Source organism: Rattus rattus, chromosome 10 (genome assembly GCF_011064425.1).
Source record: "Rattus rattus isolate New Zealand chromosome 10, Rrattus_CSIRO_v1, whole genome shotgun sequence".
NCBI classification, from domain to species: domain Eukaryota; kingdom Metazoa; phylum Chordata; class Mammalia; order Rodentia; family Muridae; genus Rattus; species Rattus rattus.
Genome location: NC_046163.1, coordinates 70,905,403 through 70,923,763, shown reverse-complemented (window position 1 = coordinate 70,923,763; position 18,361 = coordinate 70,905,403). Strand labels below are relative to the sequence as shown.

The 18,361-nt window shown below is 39.2% G+C and overlaps 1 protein-coding gene across 6 annotated transcripts in view; it reads left to right on the top strand.

The window, feature by feature from the left end:
- Syt14 (synaptotagmin 14) overlaps positions 1-18,361 on the top strand; it is a 231,036-nt gene that overhangs the window by 156,421 nt on the left and 56,254 nt on the right. For all 6 annotated transcript variants that reach the window (XM_032915013.1, XM_032915014.1, XM_032915010.1 and 3 more), the window contains 2 exons: positions 1,818-2,089; positions 5,489-5,938. In XM_032915013.1, coding sequence (XP_032770904.1) covers positions 1,818-2,089; positions 5,489-5,938 — 722 coding nt within the window. The remainder of the gene's footprint in view (positions 1-1,817; positions 2,090-5,488; positions 5,939-18,361) is intronic.

Here is an 18,361-nt window from a genome sequence, read left to right as displayed (position 1 = left end):
CATTGCCAGTTTTTGTTTTCTAACTGCTCTGTTCTAGCAATGTAGCAACTTTATTTCTGTTTTTGATGAACTATGTTTTCATTTGCTGATGCTTTATCATCTATACAGGTTTTAACATTAATTTTTCTGCTTTTATTTTATACCTTCTACTTTCAGTTTAATTTCTTGTTTTTGTTTTATTTTCTTGAAGTTCCCACACATTCTAGTATATGCCCTTTAACCTGCAAAATTCTTGACTGACTGTATGTCAGTGGATATATACGTATTATCTAATTTAACTCATTGGCAGATGAAGTATGATGTTTAGAAGATAAGAAACTTCTGCTTAGTGAGTTAAACCGTGTCCACTGAGGCTGTGTTTGTAGCTATATACAGAAAAGGAAGCTATGGTAGTTACCTTTGTGTTTTTAATTTGTCTTCCTTGGTCATCAAAGGTTGGGGTAATGTTTCTGATATCCAGGCTGTCCTGGGTGAGGTTTTTTTTGTCATTGTTTTTTGTTTGTTTGTTTTGGGTTTTGCTTCTCCCCAGAGCTCTTTCTCATGCTCGTAACTTCTCAGTCACAAGGTGTCTGCTGAACCTCAAGCAGGAGAAAGGAGGAGATACCACCTGAGTGTCCTTTCTTTCATCAGGAAAACCAAAGTGTTTCGGCGCCCAGGCTGAAACCTTCTGCCTGAGCCCATTGGCAAACGTAGCTGGCACACTGCTGGGCAGACAGGGCTCCCTGTGGGGCTGTGCCATGCAGCTGGGTAAAGCCACTTGTCTCATGTTGTCTTGACTGCCACATAACTGCGATTACTAGTAGGTCCTCTCTAGTTTGGCTTCAACTGCATTGTTTTGATAACATTTTAAAGTTAGTGTACTGAACACTGAATTCTGGATCTATCTACATAACCTTATCTGCTTAAACTGTGAGCTGAGACCAGTATAGCTACTGTTCTATACAGTTCCCTAGCTCTCCTATCTTGTGTGTATTAGTGACAGTGTATGCATATGCCATAGTATCTAGACTTAATATATTTTGCAGTGTTCAATGACCATTATTTTGAAGGTAGATAAGAATTAAGAGGGTTTAATTTCTTAGAAAGAAAATGGGGAAATGGTCATATTTTTAAAACTATGCTTATTAGATCATAAAATGTATAATATATGTCAATCCCTTATCAATTTTCATAGATATGTTTAGTCTTATTTGAAGGTGGAGGCAGATTATTAAAGGGAAAAAATTAAAAGACAATTTAAGTGAGGGAAAAATGCTGCTTCATATCACTCCCAGAAGTGGTGGTTCATCCTGTGGACTAGGATGAGCTGGGCATTCATAGAGACTTAGAGACCGGCAGGTGGGGGTGAGCATGGCTTATTTAGGTTCTAAAACCAAGTAGATGTGGAAAGATGCTAAGATGAATGCTGATTAGAGTTTATCCAATAGCTGACAAAGTCATGGAGTTCATATGTTTCACCCACCATACTTTTATGGCCCCTCAAAAAGCCATCGATTACAAGGGAACTCATGAATTCCACGCAGCATTGGGAATGCTTGGGGAGAGAGACTCAGTCGACAGACAGTTCTGATCAGGTTTCTTTGTATGGTTCATAACAGTATACTTCTTTTATTTTTCCTGATTTATTGGGTGAGAGGAGAGTTGAAAGCTAGGTGGTTTTATTTCTGTGCCTGGACTAAGGAAAGAGAAAGCTCATTTAGGAATTTTAACAGTTTCAACTGTTTATGATACTGCGTGTTTACTTCACATTTTAAAGTTGTACAGTTACTTGGACTGGAACTGATTTGAAACAATGACCACACTCTTGTCCTTGTCAGGAAACTGTATTCAGAGAATGAGGAGGACACCTCCATTGGATGAGCTGCAGCCGCCGCCTTATCAAGACGACAGCGGTTCTCCTCACCTCTCATGCACACCCTCTGAAATTGGGGATGCCAAGTGTGAGATTTCCCACTGCAGCAACAGCCCACGGTGTTCGTTCAACAAGTGCCCCAGTGAAGGAAGCACAGGTCACGAGGCTGAGAGCTATCACAATAAAGGCTATGAAGATGACGTCCCTAGCGACAGCACAGCAGTCCTTAGCCCTGAAGTAAGCAAAAGCACCATGGTTGCCAGGGAGAGCTCTGAGGTTAAGAGGCCGCACTTTCCCATCACGGTACCAGTCTGAAAGTGTCTCCTCCCTGTAGCTTTTCCTACCGCATCTAACAAACAAGATGCTGTTGCAGCCTGTATTCTACATCCTCCTCCCTTAGAGATGGGCGACCAAGGATCGCTGTTGTTCTTAAATATTTTATATAGAACATTCTGGAATTATTTTCCTGTTAGTTTGTATTGAGGTTTCATGATTTTTATTTTGAACCTTTTACTGTTACGGGATGATTGAGTGTTCCACAAGCTTTTCATTTCATAGAGTACAAAAGGAACACATGCTGGTTAGTTTTACTGGTGAAATTTCTTAATTTCCTAATTTTAGTGTAGCTAGCTGTTTTTGTTTCTTTTCTGTAATGAAGAATGTAAAAGTGGCAAGAAAATAATTGTAGTTACAAAAGTCTTTTTTTAATCCAAAAAGACTCTGTCTTATTCTTAGGATGAAGACTAAGGTTACCCAAAGCTTCAAATTTAGAAAATCTCGGTAGGATTTACTTTCTTACACAAGTTTTAAATTTTGCAAGCTTGAACACTTTCTCCCGGCCAACATTATCACAATGAAGTGATCTGTGCTGGTAATTTTGTATCTGCTGCCTAAATAATGAAGATAGTTTTCTAATACACAGAGTAATTAAGCTCTGGGCAGAACTTCTTCGGTTTGGGGTTTTCTCCAAAAATTTCAACAATACTTTAAATTTTTAGTATTGACATATAGTATCTGACCTACAAGAAAGCGTTAAGTTGTTGGACTCTGTGTGCCTGCCACAGTGCCATCAGTTTCCTTGTTGCTGTCATCTAAACACAGTGACCCTGGATCACAACAGTGACCACAATAGCATCTGACTGGTCATCTTATTCATTGTTCATGGTCTCTTCTTCAGGAAGTAAAAAGTGCTAGTTTCAGAGAGAAGCAGAAGCTGTGTTCCAACTAGGTCTCTGTGAGTACAGAAAAGGAGCTAGTCATAGCCGCTTTACTCTGTGCATTTTTGTTGACCTGAGCTGCTGTGTGAAGATTTCTTTGTAGTGCCAACCAGGCACACTATCAGGCAAACTGACCCAGAGACCTCAATCAGCAGAGTGAAATGTGCAAATGACAACCAGCTGCCTAAGTGTGTGCACTCTGTGTGTGTATTTTCATCTACTTCAGAGCGTGGCGTGCACAGGCCTTTAATTCTGCCTCTGGTTCATCAGCAGTTCTCTGATCTCACCTGCTCACAAGAATCAACACTGAGATTTGAAAAGGGGCACCCACGGCTGGCAGCAAACACCTATTTATGGGGCATAAAGGGGCAAATATGCCAGCCCACCACTGACCTTTGCCAGTTAGAGAAACTTACTACCTGGGAAACAGGATTTCTCCTATATTTCCTAAGTAGAACCACTGGGTGATAAAGCCTTGGCCCACAGTCAACATGGCCTGGGCTTTCTATCTCTCCATGGGGCCAGTGCTCACTTCTCCATCTCATGTTCTTTGTGGTCCATGGATCTTGGCATCTCTCATAGTTTGTTACCTTAGGACTGTTTCCTTATCTGTAGGTAGCCATAGCTGTGTACACACATATCTCAGAAGCTATGGACTTGCTGTCTTAACACTTTTCAGTTTGTTCCATGCCTATCTTTTATAGCACCATAAATACATTCATATATACATCATCATGTGTACATCAAGTATACATTGGGTGAATGTTTAGATGTGAAATTTTGATAGCCGAAGCTACTACAAAATTTTTATTTTTCCGAGTTTATTTCATATCTGTAATATTATCTATCATTCATCAGAGGATTCTTGTAACAAGTTGGTCAGCTAGATCTGCTGAAGGCTTCCTGCAACTAGTGGAACCCCAATACTTTGGAAGCGAAGGATTGTTTTCTTAGTGCTTCTATGAAGAATGGGAATAGTAGACAGTAGCTTAATATATAAAGGTTCTACCTGTGTTTCTAAGAAGTGTTCGAATGTGTCAAACAAAATCCAGAAATAGCTGTTTAGGACCTTATAAACTTTTTGTTTTCTAAAAATCTTTTGTTACCATGGTGCTATTTTAAAAATAGTGAATTGAAATAGCAAAGATATATCGATGATCTCTAACTAACAATTATGGAATGAGTTTGTATCTCTAGCACCCACTTAAAGCCGTGCATGGCAATGCGTGCCTTCAGACCCATGGCTGAGGGCAGAGAAGGGAAGCATGCTGGGGCTTACTAGCTAGCCAGCCTGATGGAACATGGCAAGCTCCAGGCTTAGTGGAGACCTCCTCAGAGAGGCAAAGTAGAGACACCTAACACATTCTTCTTGCTCTGTGTATGTGGGAGTGTATCCCCAGATAATATGCATACACCAGACACAACACAAGACAAACACACCCAGCATACACCAAACATGCGCAACATTAAATAAACACAGCATACAGCAAGCACATACAGCCTATGGCAAACACATACAACATACACCAAACACATATAGCATGTATATACAAGACAATTTAAAGAATATCTTTTATAAAAGTTTGTTCTTGTTTTCCATATATAATACCAAGGACTGCATAAGACTTACAGTGTCAGAGACGCCTTTCTTTTTGCTGTTTTTGGCTTAAAGAACAACCTTTTGAAAAAAAGAAGAAGAGGAGAAAGAAGAGAAGAAAGAGTAGAAGAAGAGCCTTTTGCCTCAAGCTAGCTAACATAGTGCTTAGCACATAGTGCTGAGTTGACTGAAAAATACAAAAGCTTGTTTCTCTTTCACTCAGTCAGCAGTCTCAGCCTTTCTTCAGTTATTGAAATGTGTATTTCGCCATGTCATTGGCAACTATTGCGAATAAAATACAATTGATTTGAATTCTAGTTGAAAACTGAGACAAATGTGGTCTATAATATGAAGGTTGACCGTTGGGATGCACACTGTCTTGAGCCCTGTGCCTTTATATTCAGATTTCCCATTTCCACTGACTTCAAAGTCTTACCATGTATATTCTATTTTAGATGGAGGCATCTTAGGCATCCCTGAAAATGGAACCATATTTTTCTATAGCCCTGAACTTTGCTCTTCTCTGCAGACTCCTCCCTCGGGAGCAAAGACTATGACATTAATATGTACATTAAACTCTAAATTTATGTAGACATACATCCAATTTTTTGAAACCATGATAGTGAATATTACACTCAAAAGATGCCTTCATTGTGAAGTATTTTACCACTTAACTTTTGCCTATAGTTGACTGATATTCATACTTTCTTCATGATAGCAAATGAAAATTATTTTATGTCATACTCTAAAAGAAATTGACATTTATTTACATACTAGATAATAGGGTTAAAAACTAAAAACATTTAAATTTGCTTTTCTTAGGACATGTCAGCGCAAGGATCCGCCTCGCAGCTTCCTAAACCTTTTGATCCAGAGCCAGAAGCTAAATATGGCACACTGGATGTGACTTTCGACTACGACTCTGAAAGACAGAAGCTTCTGGTAACGGTGACAGCTGTCACAGACATTCCAACATATAACAGGACAGGTGGCAACTCGTGGCAGGTACACCTTGTTCTTCTGCCTATAAAAAAGCAGAGAGCCAAAACCAGCATCCAGAGAGGACCTTGCCCTGTCTTCACAGAAACATTCAAATTTAACCACGTTGAATCCGAGATGATTGGAAACTATGCAGTTAGGTTTAGACTATATGGTGTCCATCGCATGAAGAAAGAAAAGATTGTGGGGGAAAAGATTTTTTATTTAACAAAGTTGAATCTTCAAGGGAAAATGTCATTACCGGTGATACTGGAACCTTCGTACAATCCTTCTGTGAGTATCGTGAAGTGACCTGGATATGGTCTCTGTTCATGGGACATGAACACATGACACATGCCACAGGAGAAGCCTGTAATCAGCCCGCTGCTCCCACAGCGTATCATCTGCGTAGTGACCAGACACAGTTACCTAAGCCCTCTGTTCTGTGGAGTTGCCCTTAAAGATGATCATGGCTTCCTTTATGTGTTTTCTTTTCTCCTTCTAAGCTCCCATGCAGGTCCTGTGCTTGCTCCTGTTGGCTGCGTTAAATGGTTGGTTGTGCATTGTCCAGCCTCACTACAGAAGTTACCTTTTCCTTAACAAGTCAAACCGGAGGATACAGGTGGAGCTTTCTAAACAATTTTATAGATTGGGTACTGCTGCCCAAAATAAAATTATTTTTCTAGAATGGCCACAAAAGTAAAAAAAGAGAGAGGAAGCCCTTGTTATACTTTACAGCCTTTTTGAGCAAAGACTAAAAGTGTTTCTCAGTGAAAAATTATGACCTCAAGCTTTTTAAATTTTTCCATATTATAATCACACATTATCTCTATATTTTTAACAAAATTTCCACGAGGCATTGCAGATTTCAAGAGAGTAATGGCTGCGTTGTTTATTTAAACCAGGGAGATGCATTATGTCACAAAGTTATTTCAGTATGAGAAAATCTGTGACTTGGGTAAGTGTAAATTATGACTTATATTTCTTTCTGTGTCATATTGGATAAGAAACATTTTATAATATAAATATGCAGATTTTAGAATACATTTAAATTCTAAGTTGGAGGCCTGATATTTCACAGTTTTTTTCTACTCTTTGACTGAATGAGCCTAAGGCCTGGACTGTAGCCCATTGCGTCAGACCAGGCAGTTTTTGAACCTGCAGGCTTCTATTCATGGTGCAGCCTGGCTACTTTAAGCAGGCCCTTGCAGATCTTTATAAGGAAAAGATGGCGGTAGGTGTACTATGTCTTTTATGGTTCTGTTTTATTGATAGAATTAACAAATTTAAAAATTTCAGAATAAGAAATTTGGGGGAAATGCCTTGTAAAACATTTTTATTTTTGAGGGTCTCATACATGTATACTATAAAATATGATATTTCCCCAAATTCTTCCCTGGCCTCATCCCATCCCAACTGCATCTTTTTTTTTATAACCCACTAAGTCCAGTTAGTGCTGCCTGCATGTGCAGGGACGTGGACGATCCACTGGAGCATGGACTCCTACCACTGACCACATCCTCAAAAACAGTGATTCTTCCTCTCTCTCCCGGAAACTATACTATCAACTGCCAGTAGCTCCCAGTAAGAGATGAGGCTTAGAGGTCGATGATCTACCCACCCCATCTGTGCCAGAATTTTGGCTGGTTTGACCTGTACTGGTGATGACAGCTGCTATGAGTGCGTGAGTGCAGTCATGCTGTGTCCAGGAGGACACTTCACAGCTCTCTTCCATCCGTTAGCCCTTGCCGTGTTTCTGCATCCTCTTCAGTGATGCTCCCTGAGCCTTGGAGAAGAGGCCTTGATACAGATGTCCCATTTGGATCTGAGCACTCAAGCCTTTCATTCTCAGCACTCTGACCAGTTGTGTTTCCCCCCTTGTCTACTGAGGAAAGAAGCTTCTGTAGCCAAGGTCGAGAGCACCAAGGGCCTTTGTCCTCCTTAGACCTGATATTTTGCCCAGGATTACAGTATGAAATTCCAGGCATGAAATTCTCTCTTGTATAGCAGGTCTCAAATCTAGTCAGAAAGTGATTATTTACCCCATGTCTTGGTCAGTGTTACTGTGAAGTAAAACCATTACGAATACAACTCTTGCAAGAGAAAGAATTGGATTGGGGCTTGCTACAGTTTCAGAGATTTAGTCCATTATCATCATCACGGGGAACATGGCAGCATGCAGGCAAATGTGCTGGAACAGTAACGGAAAGTTCTAAATCCTGATTCTCAAGCAGCAGAAAGAGAGAGACTGGGCCTGTCATGGGCTTTTGAAACCTCAGATCCCACCCCCAGTCACACACTTCCTCCAACAAGGCCACACCCACTAATCCTTCTCAAGTAGTGCCATTCCCCAATGGTGAAGCATTTAAGTGGCCTATGGGGTCCATTCTTATTCAGACCCCATGTCACTATTGCATCAGTGGGTATATCTTGCCTGCAATGTCCAAAAGTCCAACATATATGATCTAGTGCTGGGTAAGACCATTGAATCCACACACTACTCTCTCCTCTTCTTCTTCCTCTCCTCCTCTTCCTCTTCCTCCTCCTGGTGCCATCCCCACTTAATCCTTTAACCATAGTGCCCCTTCTCCTTTCATCTCACATGTATTAATCCCATTATTATTATTATTATTATTATTATTATTATTATTATTATTTTGTGAGATAGTAAGTTTCCATGTGGATTTGCATATATTTGGGGGAAGTCCATCCCCTCTCTCTCCTGGTTTCCCCTAGACTCCCATACCCCTCCATGCTTAAAACTTTCCATCTACAGTATTCTGCCTCTCTGCTTTTGTATTACTTATACTCTACTTTCCCCCTCTCCTTTCTCGTTCCCTGCTTCCACTTGCACTCTCAAGTTAAACACACAAAGCAAAAGGTGTGAAGCTGAACCCACACTTGAGGGAGAACACACGGGGTTTGCCCTTCTCAGCTTTGGTGACCTCACTTAATATAGTTTTATTTTTCCAGTTCTATCCATTTATCTGAATATTTAATAATTTCGTTTTTCTTTACAGTTGAGTTGTACTCTGCTGTGTAAATGCCTTTTTAGATGAAAGTGCTTTATAAGAGGAAAAAGAAAAAAAGGAACACACAGTGTTTTAAGGAGTATGTTTTTATAAAATGAAATATTCTGCTATTATTATTCAAATTTTTAAATTATTTCCTCTATCTTGTCTGGGTGAGTAGTAGTTTCCTATGGTGAATAGGCTCCTATACAGTAATAGCTGAGTTAAACTGTAAGAGAAAGGCTGGCTGGCATCAAAAAGTACGTTTTGTGTTGCTTTGAGGACATCATCTGTTCCCAGTTCCATATTAATTGTATTTGACAGAGAACAGTGGTTCTCAACCTGTTGCAACCCCTCCTGAGTCCTTTCACAGGGGTCACGTAGTGGATATCCTGCATATCAGATGTTTACATTACAGGTCATAACAGCAAAGTTATACTTATAAAGTAGCAACAAAATAATTTTATGGTTGGCGTCACATCATTAGGAAGGTTGAAAATCACTGCCATAGACAATACCACAGTTTTATCTGTTGGACAAGCTAGGTGGTTCCTTCACTGCAGGTGTTAGTCTGTAGTCGTGGATTCTGTAACATTTTTTGCCAGGTAGTAGGGGCTACGTACAAGGAGGAGAACGTGCCAGGTAAGTAGCTTTCTAACACATGCTGTTTGAATCTACGGAAGCTGTCTGTCTTCTGCTCTTAGAAATTGTCCTCTAGGTACCAGTGTGCCTGTCATGCTTAGTAGCTGTGTCTTATTGTCCTTTAGCCTTGCTTTGCCCTCCACAGTCTTTCAAAATCTTAGAACTCGGCATTCTACACTTTTGAGGCTTCTTTATAATACTATTATACTGAAAGAAAAAATGTAATATCAATAGAACTCATGTATTTTCTGTACGTGCCATAGCACTAATGTTCTCTTTGCTTAACTTTTAATATAAGCTGAGTGGAGAATTCTTATTATCATAGTTTACTTGAGAGAGCTTCTCTTTGATTGTGTAAGACATATTTATGAGGTGCGTTCATGAGAAAAAGATTACTTCCATACTTAGTCATTCATCCTGGGAGCTACTTAGTGATTGTTTACTGTTATTATTGCAAAGATATTAACCTTTCATCAAGGAAGTTTTAATCCCAAACCCAAAATAACAAAGTACTTTTAAAATATGCTTAAAATTTTCAGTTCATTTCATAAATAATAACAGAATTCACGTGTAATATTTAATTTCATGGATAGTTTTTCAGAAACTTACTGGGTGAGGACCCACAAAAATGACTTTTTGAGGACTCTGATGGCTTTTGCTACTGGTAAGATTAAAACAGCGTTGGAATGTGGCTGTAGCTTGAGTGTACCTTATTCACTAATGCAAGTAGGAAAGGTGCTGAAAGTCCAGAAGCTCAAGCTCCATCTCAGCCAGCTATGTATTCCTAAAACACTTTGAGCATCAAGTTTCTGATGACCATAGAGGATCTAGACCGGTGGCCTTTAAGTTGTAATTCTCTGATAGATTCTACTCACAGTGAAAGAAGTTAGGTAGGAACAGAAAGGGGTAAACTGTATCACGTTTGTGTATTTAGTCGTATGTGTGTAAGTGGGTAAGCAAGGTGGATATGTGGTGGTCAGAGGATGGTTTCAGGACATGATTCTCTCTCCTCACCATGTGGGTCCTGGGGAATCACACTCAGCTCATCAGCCTTGGTGACGAGTGAGCCAGGAGTGGGGTGAAGCTTAAGCGCCAACAGTACATCTCCTTTACGGTGGACCTAGACTGCTCTCTAGCCTCCCATGCCTTTCAACTTTCTAAAGTCTGAGTGAGTCCGTCTCTTCACTGCACTCTGTAATACTTACTTTCCCAAGGTCATTTGTGTTTGGAGAAAGGCATTGAGTTCTTGATTTACATTTGATGTTTGCTCTTGTAATACCCTATGAGCCAGGGCAGTACTGAATGCAGGCCTGTGACAAAGGGAAATCTAATTTTTAAAGGTTAGAAGTAAAGGAAATATTTGGCAGATGTTTATTCTATGTCTTCTCCATGCTATGGACCCCATGGGGACTGGTAGTAATCTGGTGAAATGCCTATTTGAAAATAATATTTAATTCTATTCCAGGAAAAGAATAATTGTATTCATAGAACTAATGTAGATAACAAATTCGTCTTTAGTATTTCCTGTTTAAGATTTAAATTTCTGTCATGGGACATATATATGCCCATGCCTCCACTCCATCCATGGTTCTATAGAAGGAAAATGCTACACAGGTGTTAGGTCTGTAGAAAGGCTAGTCACTCTTACCTCCTTGTTAGCAGTCAGGCTGGGAGCGCCACCTGTTCCGGGTGCTTTGCAAGGTTGTGATGGTGCTGATTGTTACAAGCAGTGACCATGGAACCTTTGCATTGACTATAAATAGGAGTTTCTGTCCTGTGATTAAACAGCATTCTTACTTAGTTTCAATAATTCTAACATTTTAATGCAGATTTCTTATACCTAATATTTTCTAATGTTGCAGGTCTTTCCAAATGTAATGGTTATTTTATTTTCCTTATTTCTTAGGCTCCGAATTTTTTCTATTATAGAATTACATGATATTATATAACCAAATATTTAATGTGTTTAGATAAGCTGTATCTTCATATTTCTATAGTTTGGGCCTTTGTTTACTTCACTGTAACTGATCAGTGTCTTCTGTAGGTTAATGTTCCATGTCACTTGCTTATCAGGAGTTTTAAGTAGATTTAGGCTTTTATAACATGAAAATTTACTCTCTTGGGACATTCTTTCTAATGTTATTTAAATACTAGGTGTTATAACCAAGCCTTTGCTCATAGTAACCCAGCTTCGGCCTGTCACCACGTAACCAAGCCTTTGCTCAATAACCTTTCTGGCCTGTCCACAGTTCATGTGAACATCAGTGAACTTGACATAGTTAACTACATGTGAGGTCTTAATACAGATCAGATAAGTTATCCAAAGCAGAATGAAATTAATGATTGGATTACTACGATAGTTGAATCATGGCATTTCTTCTTCCTTTACTTGTCTTTGAAATGATAGTATTGTGACTTACTAAAGTATATACATACTCTCTTTGTTTTTATTCTATATAAGACCAAAGATATTTTAAAAGGGAGATTTATTCCCAAGGCTTAAGTGTTAAGAAAATCCTAAAAGATCCTAGGTTGCAAAGCAAGTGAGGGTCAGAAGGGTGTCAGATTTCTTCCCATACTGAAACCAAGGCTTCAAAATTGCAAGGAAGACTTACTTCTTATGTGTTTTATGTGTATAGTTCCCTGTAAGTCCTCAGCACAACTCTTTGTTGGGTCTGTTCAAGTTCTGTTGCAGTGACAATACCTGAGAAAACAACTGAAGAACTTACTTTGAATAAGGGTTGCAGAAATTTCAAGAGCCAGTTGGCTCCAATGTTTGGGCCTGGGGCAAGAGCATGCTGCAGAAGTTGCTTACCTCATGGCTACCAGCATGCAGAGGAACAGTTTCCAGTGCCCACCCCCAATGACCTACTTCTTTCAATTAGACACTGCTTTCTTTTTACCACCTCCCACTAAAGCCATCATAAAAATTCATCGAGGAGGCGATCCATTTATTAATCAAGTCCCCGTGATCCAGTTACTTGCCCAAAGCCCCTAACACAACACCTATGAAGGACACTGCATGCAAAGCATTTATCCTCATTTTGCAGATGGCATAGTAGAGTTGAGTACAATCATGACTCTCACAAAGTCAAGTCATATAAGATTATTTGTCAATGGGCAGATCTTCCTAGCTCTTTCTAGTTTGTTTCCTACTCTGAGGAACAGGCACATGTCTGAGATTCCCTAGAGTTCTAGATGCTAATCAGCTTCTGCAGCCAAAGGCATTTGTGCATGGTTGACAAGGGAAAAGTGAGGTTGATGAAGGCCATCTTCCCTCCATCTGCATCCTAAGCTGGCCTTGAGTTCCATGGCAGCAGCAAGGGTGAAGACTAAGCTGGTGTACGTCCAGCTCATTGCAGCACCTGCTGGGGAAGCAGAATACCCTGTGGCTGTTTCTCTTATCCTGGAGCCATTCCTGCAGGGACCATCTAGAGCTGGCCCTTCCACTTTTCCACAATGTTGTAAACTCCTGTTTCCTCCATTATTTCTTTATAAAATACCCAAATGAATTGTTTCCAGCACTAAACCCTTTCTGGCATGGCTTCACAGGTCAAAGTGCAGGCATCTTGGGCAGTTTATGCTGAACTAAGACCCTATCAATCAAAACTGGGATTTGGTTGTAGTGGGTTTCTTTTTAAACATGTTTCTGAAAACTACAGTAGTAAGAGAAGATTGAGAAAGGCAAATTCTTTAATTTTTTTTTTAACTCAAATAGTCTTCCATATACTGGATGCAATCTTCATTATGAACATACTCGCTTATTTCCTCTCTGAGATGGATGCTGTGGTCTCAGCTTACCCAGATAGGACCATGCAGCACCTGCCCTGACAGTCTGTCTTCAGCATTTTGTGCATTGTCACTATAACTATTAAATTTGTCTCAAAGGGGATTTGGGTTATCATGGAATGCTAATGAAAACAACTAAAATGTATGAACCTGTCTTCTCTCTTGATTACTTTGTTTTTAGTAGTCAAAAAAAAAGTTCAGATTCCCTAAAATTCAAGATCATGTGTAGAATTTATAAACACATGAATGAAATCATAGAAAAGATGTGACAATCTCTCTCAATTTTTAGGAAAACCCTCGGCATCAGTTGGCATTACTCATGAAGAGTTGGGTTATGTGGAATGACTGTTTGCATCTGTTCAAAGTCTTACCAATTTCAAGTAAAAACAATGAGCAAGGAATGCCCTAATTGAAGGGAAGGCCCAGAGAGCAGGCTTTTCTTCAGAAGTAATTAAAATAATGTCACACAGAACTCCTTCCTCCTTCTGCTGCTCTTCCTCCCCTGCAGTCCTGAAACTCCTGTTTCACCTGGCTTCAGGCCCTGTATAGAACAGGGACAATGACATTAATTCAGACCCAGGAGCTGGGTCGGAGGAGGAGGTGGGGTCACCTCCCAGTTAATGTTTGGTGGGCATTGGGAAAGTGAATTTAAGATACCATCGTTAGAAAGAGTAACACTTGGGAGCCCAGAAAATACTGGCTACTGCATTTTGTAGTATTTATTTAAATCTATTGAAAACAGTCAAGGCGACACACCATTTTGTCGGGACCCAAATAACTGTCTTTTTAATACAGTCTAAAGCCTAGATAGTTGTGGTTTCTCATGTCTGTTTTTCACTGTTATTTCCTGGGTATCCAGAACTAAAATGTATCATTGCCAAGTTCTAAAACATTGGTTGTGACTGATCATAATATTTAACATGAAACAAATGACATCATTGTAAAACCTCCAAAGATTCACTAATGGAGTAAAGTATCTTTCCAAAATTACCTACTCAGATTGCCACCAATTAAACTATTAAAAATCACCTTTACTAAAAATAACTTTACCTAAAATACTTATAGTGAAATTTGCTCTTAAATATTTGAGATGAGTATGAATGGAAAGCAGTTATATGTACTTAAAAAATGTTAACTGTTTCATTACCTTTAGCAATTACCAGTTTCAATTCAATGGGCCTGTTGCATTTTAAATTTACTTTAAATACTAAAATTATGGCCTTGGCTGATCATACTTTGAAAAGAGTAAAATAACATTTTAAGAGGGGTTGGTATCATTACAGCAAGGAGAATTTTTTAACCAGTCGTCAATAGATTGGGTTTTTGTTTGATTTGGTTTATTTAAACAATCTATTGTGTCACCAAAGGGATGAGAACTAAATTTTCAGAAACTGACAAATAATTTCTTCAATTTCATTGGTCCTTAATTAGCAGATGTTTGAGGAAATAAACCAAAACCCACGAGCTGTGCTCACGGATGTGTTTACAGCACAGCTCCATTGGCTGTCCTGGCGCTCACACTGCGAAGCCACATGGAGTGAGAAGATAGCATTAGCAGATTTGTCCAGAGCAGCACTTGTGAAATAAAAGCACTGCTGCCTCTGCAGCTCGCTCCTTTCACTTCCTTGCATCTTCTTTTAGTGCTCTGCGAAGACATGTTTAAAACTGCATCTTATGAAATAGTGGAGGGAGCTGGAGGATTCCCTGTGAAGCCTCTCCATTAAGCTTCTCAGAAATTCCCTTCTATATTCATATTTAAGTGACAGTATCAATCATCTTTTGCCATTTTGTTTGTTAGAAGCTACTATATAACATCCAAATTTTGAGTCAGAACTAATCTTCAAATAGTCTGTTTGTTTTGTGACTGACTTGGTTAGAGTTTCTATTGCTGTGTTAAAATACCATGACCAGGGGTTGGGGATTTGGCTCAGTGGTAGAGCAAGGCCCTGGGTTCGGTCCCCAGCTCCGAAAAAAAGAAAAGAAAAAAAATACCATGACCAAAAGCAACTTGGGGAGGAAAGGGTTTATCTACACTTTTATAACATCCATAATGAAGGGAAGTCAGGGTCGGAGCTCAGGGCAAGAATCTGGAGGCAGAACAGATAAGGAGGCCATGGAGGAATGCTGCTTATTGACTTGCTCCTCCTGGCTTGTTATGAAGGAGACAAGGGAAGGCCTCTTCACTCGGAGTCCCCTTTCAGCTAGGCTAAGCAGCACATGAGTTTGTTAATCTAATGTTTACTGTACTCCTCTTGACTAAAATAATGTCTTCCATGCTCTTTTAACAATTGTTAGACTGTTTTTCCTTCAGCCTTCTACCTTCTATCTTCTTTCTTTCTATATCCAGGTCCTTACTTGAGGAGTCCACTAGTACAGTGTTGAATGTAAGTAGTAAGAGCAGATGCCCGGTCTTGTTCCCATTCTTAGAGGGGCAGCAGCATTCACTCTTCTAAGAAAGAATTTTTAGCTGTGAGGTATTTATACATGTCCATTACTAGCTGAGGAAGCTCCCTTCGGTTTGCTTCTGATTTGCTGTTGTTATAGCATTCTGTGGTAAGCATTGTCTGTATCTACTGAGAAGCTAGCTTGTATCCCTTGTTCCGCTGTTGTGCTATTACACTTGCTGAGTGTTTGTGTGAAGGAATACCTTCGTGAGTGCAGTACATGTGTGTGTACTGAGCATGTCGACAACCAGTGTTGGTACTCAAGTGCTGCCCAGTGTTTGAAAGTTCTCCGTAAAGGTCCAGCTAGTGGGACCTCAAGCTATCAACCTCAAACTAACAGGAAGTTGCCTGTCTCCACCTCTGACCTTACTGTCACTGGGATCACAGGCTCTTATTACCATGACCGGCTTCTTATGTGAGTTCTGGAGCTCGAAGTGAGATCCTAACCATTGCAAAGCCTATACTTTAGCAACTGGGCCGTCTCTCGGACTACTGCTCTTTTTCGTTTGTTAGCATCACCTTACATTCCTGAATAAATCCTATTATTTTGTCATTACAGTTTACTAGTTTTTTTAAGATTTTTGTGGTATTCATGAATGATACACGTGTTTATTATGTTTTTGTTCTGATGCCTTTGCAAGCTCTGGTAATTCTCAAGAATGAACTAGAAAATATCTTCTCCTCGTGTGTGTGTGTGTGTGTGTGTGTGTGTGTGTGTGTGTGTGTGTGTGTATGTGTGTAAAGCTTTTCAGTATGTGCTGATATGCTAGCGCAGCTATAACGAAAGACCAAAGAGCAGGCAACTTACAGCAGCATCTTTTTTCTTTCTGTATGTTTGAAATTCATGCTGGAAGGAGGTGGTTCCATCGAAGTCAGATGTCAGTGGCTACACCGGTGGTGACACTGGCCTGTAGATGAGTCACTCCAGTCTGTGTTGTATCTTCACATGGCACTGTACCTATGTATCTCTATGTCCTTTTTCTCTTCCAACAAGAGTGGCAGCCGTATTGTATCAGGGGCCTAACTTCTATAATGCTGACCTCATTCTGAAACACATCTTCACAAGTCTGCAAAGACCTTGTTTTCAGATAAATTCACACCACATGTAGCAGATGTTAGGATTTGAACATTTCTTTGTAGAAAATACATTTACTTTACAATGGATAGAGCTTCCTGGTGAAGCCATCTGAAACAGGGTTGTCTTTTTTTTTTTTTTTTTTTTTTTTTTTGTTTTTTTTTTTTGGAGCTGGGGACCGAACCCAGGGCTTTGTGTTTTCTAGGTAAGCGCCCTTCCGCTGTGCCAAATCCCCAGCCCCTGCAGGGTTGTCTTATTGGGAAGTTTGATTGTCCCTGGTGTGGCCTAGTAATTCAGTTTCTTATGTATTCAGATTTTCTCTTTCCTTTTAAGACATTTTGGAGCTTATGTGTTTATAGGAACTTTTGCAATCTGTTTAAGTTGTCTGACTCATTAAATTTCAGGTAGTCGTCCCTTACTAACTTCTTATTTCTCAAGGTCATAGTAATGCTCCTCTTTCATGTAGGAAAAAAAAGAGAGTTAAGTAGTTGCGCTGTTTTCTTCTACTTCCTTGGCCACTCCAGTTAGATGGTTTTTAGTTTTCTTGGTCTTCCTCAAAGAATCGGTTTTTATTTTGTTGGATTTTTCTCTGTTGTTCTTAGAAAGTCTTTTCCCTCCCATCTTTGTTTAAATTCCTATTTTATTGCTTTGTGCTTAGTGTACTCATTTTCAAGTTTTGCTTTGTGTCTTTAGAGAGTTTTGATGATTTGAGAACTCACTTTTTCTTAATATAGGCACAAATGGCTTTAAACTTCTCTGCACTAGACTTTGCTGCATCTCCTGTGGCGTGTTTTGTTTTCATTTGTCTCAAAATACTAATTTATTTTTAATTTCACCTTTGAATCGTTATTTACAACGATCTAATTTACATGCTTGCTTTTGAATTTCTCAAGTTTCCTTCTCTTAATGATTTCTAATTTGCTTTAACTGTTTTAGAAAATTTAACCGAGACTTATTTTTTGGCCTAACCAGTTCTCTATTCTCATTACCCACAGAAAATGTCCCATAAGCACTTGAAAAGACTCTTCTCTGTTCTGCAGATAGTTGTTACACAGGTGGCACGCAGCGCTCAAGTCTTCTCGTGTCTCTTGCTCTTCCTGTATGAAAAAAGGAAGCATTGTTGACTTTAACTGTTACTAAAGAATTGGGTCTATGGTTTCTCAATTTTGTCAGTTGCTTTTATTTTTGGGCTATATTGTTACGTGACATTTTTACCATTATAAGTTGTTAATCTTTATCTCATATTAAATTTTCTTAGAATATATTTGGGCTGATACTGGCTTAGCCACTCTGCCTCTCATTTTGTTTATTCTTGCATGATACATCTTTTTTTTTCAATCAGTTTTTACTGTCACCTCGTTCGTGTCTTTAAATCTAACAGAGAACTTTTGTAGCTGTAATATTATTGTGACATGTTGTCAGACACATATTCTGCCAGTCCTCAACTTTGGGTTGGGATGTTTAATCCATCTATAGTTAATGTAATTACTGATGACAAAGTACCTTATTACTCTTTATTTTATATTATTTTATTTTATTTCTTACTTCTTTTTTCTCTGCCTCTCCATTACAGTTTTATTTCGTGTTAGGTATTTTCTAATATGCTGCTTTATTTACCTTTCTACTACTCTGTTTTCAAGTTATTTTCTTAGTGAGTTTTCTGAGAATAATAATTAGCATCTTAATTTAAAATAATTTAATTCAAGCGAGCACCAACCTAATTTCAGTAGTATGTAAAATTTGCTTAGCGTGTGCC